This window comes from Micromys minutus (genome assembly GCF_963924665.1).
Source record: "Micromys minutus genome assembly, chromosome: 7".
NCBI lineage: Eukaryota > Metazoa > Chordata > Mammalia > Rodentia > Muridae > Micromys > Micromys minutus.
Window position 1 is genome coordinate 56,458,633 of NC_137976.1, and position 6,847 is coordinate 56,465,479.

General features: G+C 40.4%; 1 protein-coding gene across 1 annotated transcript in view; it reads left to right on the forward strand.

Annotated features, from left to right (window-relative positions):
* SLC15A2 (solute carrier family 15 member 2) overlaps nucleotides 1-6,847 on the forward strand; it is a gene marked incomplete at its 3' end in the record, with an annotated part of 43,731 nt that overhangs the window by 20,520 nt on the left and 16,364 nt on the right. Inside the window, exons 15-21 of the mRNA XM_080919516.1 lie at nucleotides 283-417; nucleotides 1,166-1,330; nucleotides 1,475-1,521; nucleotides 3,065-3,175; nucleotides 4,855-4,951; nucleotides 5,591-5,737; nucleotides 6,329-6,433. Coding sequence (XP_080775642.1) covers nucleotides 283-417; nucleotides 1,166-1,330; nucleotides 1,475-1,521; nucleotides 3,065-3,175; nucleotides 4,855-4,951; nucleotides 5,591-5,737; nucleotides 6,329-6,433 — 807 coding nt within the window. The remainder of the gene's footprint in view (nucleotides 1-282; nucleotides 418-1,165; nucleotides 1,331-1,474; nucleotides 1,522-3,064; nucleotides 3,176-4,854; nucleotides 4,952-5,590; nucleotides 5,738-6,328; nucleotides 6,434-6,847) is intronic.

A 6,847-nucleotide genomic window follows, 5' to 3' on the forward strand; every position in this document is an offset into this window, starting at 1 on the left:
GGGAACAAGCAATTATATGATGCCTTTGTAACTACACGCAATTCTTCTGCCATCAATATAGTTAAAGAACTATAAAGGGATGTTTGTTACCTACCAGTCGTTACTGCTTGCTTCATGGAACTGGGGTCTTCCCCACTTAAGAAACAGTTCACTCCGATTTCTAAGCCAAATGCTCTTCAGAGGGATCAACTTGTACAGCCTTGCCTAGCAGGGCTAAGCTGTCAGAGACATCACCAAGGTACATACGTGTTCTAAGGTACATACGTGTTCTTGTTCTCTCAGGGAATGATCCACCCTCAGCCAGCTTCCCAGGAGATTTTCTTACAAGTCTTGAACTTGGCAGATGGTGAAATAAAGGTGACAGTGCTGGGAAGTAGAAATAATTCTCTCTTGGTGGACTCCATCAGCTCTTCTCAGGTGAGGTATGGGTCCAGGTGAATGAGAAATTTTATACGTTACAGTGGCCTTGGCTGCTTTAATGATATTCATCATTAATTAATGACATTAATTAATCAAGAAAATAATTATTTTCTTATGTCCTTAAATAATCTCTGATCACCCTATTCTCGTGATTGCGTAATATTCTATCCTTTAAATATAGTTCATTTAAGCATTTTCTTACAGACATCAAAGTTGGGTTTTGTTGTCATTTGCAGTAAAAGCAATGTCACCACATAACTACAGTTGTAGTCCTGCGAGGGCTTATTTTTAAGTGTTTATTTATCAATTTTTATGTTATTTTTAAATTTTTATGTGTGTGGATGTTTTGCCCGCATGTTTATCTGTGCCTCAGGTGTGCCTGGTGCCTGCAAAGGCCAGAAGAGGACACCAGATGCCCTGGAACTGTGGTTACAAATTGTTGTAAGCCACCATGTGGGTGCTGAGAATCGAACCAAGATCCTTTGGAGAGGCAGCCAGTGCTCTTAACCACTGAGCCATCTCTTAAGGCCCTCTGCATTTATTATCATGCATAATGTTATAATGAACATCGTTCCTCATCTGTATATGTGCTTCTGTGTCTTAGGCCAGTGTCCTAGGAATGAAATAACTGGTTTAGAGAGAGAGAGATAACTAGTGTCAGTTCAGGGTACATATTCCAAAGCTATAAGATTGTAACATCTACACTGGCACAAAAAGGGAATATAACAGGTTCTTCATCCTATAGAACACAACACACTATTCGAAACTACACCTGGAAACAAAAAGCCAAGATTTACATTTTCATCTTAAGTACAACAACTTGTCTGTCCACAATAAGCATTCCGTAGAGGAGAAGAACTGTTACCAGTTGGTCGTTCATGAGGATGGGGGAAGTATCTTCAGTATGCTGGTAAGTTAGGAAATTGTTCAAGTTCTGTTCTAAAGTAAGATGACTGGCTCATCATCAGTTACCATGGACCAGCCTGAAAATGAAACAGTCTGATAGGTTTCCATTTGGCAGCTCCTACTGAGGTTTTGCTTTCCTCTCTTGCAGGTAAAGGATACAGGAATCAAACCAGCCAATGGAATGACAGCCATCAGGTTTGGGTGCTGGGGACTTCACATAAAAAGGCCTCACATTTTACTTGTTCTGAGCAAGGGTGAAAGTCAGGGACACTGGTGTCTGTCACCTTTTCTGGCACAGTGAAAGGCAAATGTGCCAGCATGCCTCCTCCTGGCAGATAACCCTGAATTTGGAGACCCTCTGTTCTCTCCCATAAAAGAATTTTCTACCTAATGTTATCCATTTATCTTACTCTTAGCAAAATAACTGTAAATTTCTGTGTTCATCACATAAACATTTAAAAGATAGTAGCTGTTCCTACCTGCATTTTTGGTAGTTAGGCGTCTGCCCTATAAAAGATAGGTTTCTATCATAAATCGGCAGAGGTATCAAAGAGTTGGCTCTTAATCCTGATAAGGCTAAAGGTCTTGTCAGAAAGCACAGGACAGATATAGATGTGGTGCCCTCCTCTCTGAGGCTGAAACTGGACAGTAATAGAGAATGTATGGCACTAAGACCAGCTAGTTATTATTTCAAACGTAGATAAGAAACCACGAGGCAAAGTCTGAATTCACTGAAAAGTAAAATCCGTGTTGGAGAGGCTTCAGAAAAGACAAGCTGCCCAGAGGAAGCAAAGCAAGGCAGGGCAGCAGGGACGGACATTTCTGCATCAGTAAGGAAGAGAGAGCTAGGAAGAGTTCTGTCAGGAACTGCCCTGTTTCTCTGTGCAGCAAGACTGAGACTAAAATTATTAAAACTGAAATGAACCAAAACCCCATTCTGTGGGGGACTTAGGGTCAGAATACTAGAAAGAGGATTCTGGAAGGCCCCAAGATTTCCAAAGTTTGAAATACAGTGACAAATGACAAACCTTCTGCAGCCTGGGTCTCTAAACTTCACATGAATCAATCTCGATTTCTTTTATTAAAAGATAACTGGTGGATATAAAATGTTATATATATAGTTTTCCTTAAATCTAAGGTGGAAAATTTTGCCATTAGGAAGGGAAAAAAATGACTGGGGAGATAGTTAGATTGGTAAAGGGCTTGATGCGCAAGTGTGATGACCCAAGTTCAAGCCACAGAACCCATATTAAAAAAATACAAAAAGCTGAGTGTGGTGGCATGAACCTGTAATCCCAGTTCTTAGTGCGAGGTGGGTGGCCATTCTGATGTGGTTGACTTCAGGCCTCCACTCAACATGTGCACATACATGTACACATGCACACAAACACACAAAGGCAGACACACACATACATAGGCACACATACATGCTGTAAAGGGAAAAAGAGAAATTGGATATTTCTAAGTTAGATTTGAAAGGGAAGTTAGATCACCATGTACAACTTTCCCTTTACTTTACCTGGCCACCTGGTATGTGTCAGTCACAAGTTAATATTCTAGAAAAAGAGCCTGGTTTTCCTAGAGTTAAGGCTAGTGATTACTTCTGACATTCGTTTGTCTATTTGTTCCTGTCCCAGCCACTATTTTACATACTTAGATTTAGTTATGGGAGATACAATATCAGGTGTCCTTGTTTAGATACGATTTTCTGACGTGTAAATAATGTGTCTACCCTCAGGTTTATTAACACTTTGCATAAAGACATAAACATCTCCTTGGATGCAGATGCTCCTCTCAGTGTGGGCAAAGACTATGGCGTGTCTGCATACAGGACTGTGCTGAGAGGAAAGTAAGAGCCTTGCCCTGTGGACATCTTACTTTTACTGAAACTATCTTTTTCAAATGTATCTCTGTATTTTGGTGATGGGCGCAGGCATGTCTGTTTCTTTTTTAATTCTTGCCTCCTTACTTCTTTCTTGTTGTTTTAAAAATAGCACCTTTTATTCCATTCCCTACTTTTCTGTTACATAAGCTTTAATCGATGTTTCCTTTTGAATACAAAAAAAAAAAAAAAAAAAAAAAAAAAATTCAGGGCTGGGGGGGGGGATGCGGTTGTGGCTCAGGAGTAGAGTGAATTGTGTAGCCTGCCAGGGCCCTCAGGTCTACCCTAGCAACTCAAACAGAAACCACTGAAACTCATCACTGGCAGCCTCAATACAAGTCTCTCAATTTATCTGCACAAAAACATATATGCGCACGCCCCCCATGTATATGTATATGAATAAAGCATATGAAACACTAGTTAAAATGATCCAGTCCAGGCCATTGATGTTAAGCGATAAGACACAATACTAACCGAAGTACGTAAGATGTAAGACAAGCAGGCAGAACACAGTTCACACTTGTGCTCAGTTCACACTGCCACAGGCTGTGCCTGGACCTTCTCTTGTAACTCACCTAGTGAGATTTATGACATGGAGTTATAAAAGGAATCTGCAATGAACATATTACAACCAAAAATGAATGTATTAAGATACTTTCAAAGAAGTGACTTCAGGAAATTCTTATTTTAATTAGCAGCCATTTTTTCTTGTTTCTTTTTGCAGAAAAGTAATAAAGTTTACTCCTACTGGGAGAAGCAAAGGCATAAAAGCTAATGAACATCAACTGCTATTTTAGGTGACTAGCTCTGATGAAATTATTGGAAGCATGATTACTCATTACCAGATCTGTGACTTCAATGGCCAGATCTTAATGATTTTAAAATTGTTCCCAATGAAACGTGTCATTATTATTTAGATAATGTCATCTCCTGACAACATTAAGTACTTAGGGAAAAAAAATGTGAGGGGCTGGAGAGATGTCTCAGTGGTTAAGAGAACTGACTGCTCTTTCAGAGGTCCCAAGTTCAAATTCCAGCAACCAAGTGGCAGCTCACAACCATCTATGTAGCTCTGTGATTGCTCCCTCTGACACTGTCATGCCGCGTAGTGACATAGCCAGATTCTAATGGACGCCAAGCAGGAGCAGGTGTGAAACAAATTACTCAGCCAACAGCATTTGGTCATGGCTCATCTTATTTCTGCACAGGTCAGCTGAGATTGTAGTAGTTGTGATGAACACACTGTGTAGTTAATACAGCCTACTTCTGTGAGGCTCACAAGGTTTATCATTGATTTCGGCTCCTGCTGTTTGGTACGTGTCATTGGTACCTCATTATCTAGCATTTCCTCTCCCTGGTGAAATTTACTAAGTCATAAGATTTACATGAGGGAAGTTTATGGGCTTGAAATATACAACAGTTGCTCTGTGTAGATTTTTCAGGGGTTAGAATTTCTTATGCACTTAGAAGGCAATAACAAAGACAGATCCAAAGTAGAAACATGGCATAAAAGCAGCTCCTCCTGGAAGTGTGTCTTCAAAGGCTCTGTTACTTTCCTCGTTAGAGTTGAGATTTCTCTTCCCTGGTCATGGGAGTGTTTTCCTAAGTGATTCTGTTCATCCTAACCAACCCTCATCTTGTCACAGGTATCCTGCAGTGCACTGTGAAACTGAAGACAAAGTCTTTTCTCTCAATTTAGGTCAGCTAGACTTTGGTACAACATATTTGTTTGTGATCACTAATGTAAGTAACTTACAGTCGCTGCCCATCCCTCTGTTTGTCTTCCTGCCTATCTCTTCATCTATGTCTCCTTTCTTTTTACACACACACACACACACACACACACATACACACACACACACACACACACACTCATACATACCACAGATTCCTAGCTATTATGTACATTCTCAACTAAAGAAAAACCAAGGTTCTTTTACTTCACTATTTTGAACCTAATTTCCTATTGACTTAGAGCCAAATGCATTTGGACATCAAAGACTTTTTAATCTCAAGAACTTTTACTGTGGCTGATTGAAGTCATGGAAATAAGTGTAATGTTAGCAAGAAAAATTCAAAATGATGGACTTGTATAAAAAAGTCTAAGCTCTTGAAGGTAGCAGAGAAGTGAAACTAAAAGAAAGGAATAGGTGTAATTCATAAAATAATGTAGTTAGATCTAGGTCATAGAATGCTGTGGTTAGATCTAGAGCATAGAATATTGTTAGATCTAGATCATAGAATAATGTTGTTAGATCTAGATCATAGAATAACGTGGTTAGATCTACATCATAGAATAATGTGGTTAGATCTAGATTATAGAATGCTGGAGTTTGTACCTGCTTATAATTACTGAGATATCCACTTCTTTCTCCCACTAAGATCACCAATCAGGGTCTTCAGGCCTGGAAGGCAGAGGACATTCCCGCCAATAAACTATCCATTGCATGGCAGCTACCACAGTATGTCCTGGTTACAGCAGCAGAGGTCATGTTCTCTGTTACAGGGCTTGAATTTTCTTATTCTCAGGTAAGATTTCAAAAGTAGAAACGTAACACTACTTAGAAGATAGTGAGTTTTAATTCTTGTGCATATACATCCTAAGACCTCCATCCCTTTGGTTCATAAGTTCCTTGCATATGACCCTGAACAGTCATCTTGATTTCCAGGATCATGACAAGGCAGAATTTGAGTCTATGTTGTTTGGACTCTGGAGGAAAAAAAATAAGATGAAGAACAAGGGTTATAGGGTTAGACTACTCATGTTCAAATATTGGCTGCATGACCTGCTGTGTAACATGAGCAAGTAGATTATTTCTCTGTGGCTGTTTTATTTCCTTTTCTTTATGCTCTTTTTACTTTTCTTGTACTTTCAGAGTACTACAGTAATGCAGCTTATCTCTTAAGGTTGTGGTAATAATTATATGGTACAATGAATCAAAACATTCAATAAAGATATCTGCTTTCTTCTTACTGTTGTATTATAACCACTCCAGCTCCATAGCTGGATGTAGTGGGGGAGGTGGGAGATGAAGTCTTTGGACGATGTTTCATAGATAAGCTCAAGAAGCGGGAAGGTGATACAGGGAATCTGAATGTTTACAAATGTGTCCTTCCTAGGCACCATCTAGCATGAAGTCTGTGCTCCAGGCAGCCTGGCTGTTGACTGTTGCAGTTGGGAATATCATTGTGCTTGTTGTGGCTCAGTTCAGTGGCCTGGCACAGGTATGGATCGGAGGAGAGCAGGAGCTCGTGTCTGCACATATCTACACATGGATGTCTCCCTCCAACTTCCTCTTCTCCCTCCCCCCATCTGAGGCTTAGATAACAGACTTTGCCAGGAAATAGACATACATGTGTGGCAATAATGACCACCATGTACCTGTGGGAGGAGAGGCAGTGAACCTAGTGTTCTGCCAAGAAAAGTGCCCCATGATTCCTTAGCCACCTTCCCATCTCTCCACTCCTAGCGCTCTCTCTCTCTCTCTCTCTCTCTCTATCTATCTATCTCTCTCTCTCTCCCTCCCTCCCTCCCTCCCTCCCTCCCTCCCTCCCTTCCCTCTCTCTCTCTCTCTCTCTCTCTCTCTCTCTCTCTTCTCCTCTCTCTCTCTCTCTCAGTTAAGTTTCTCCATAATCTTC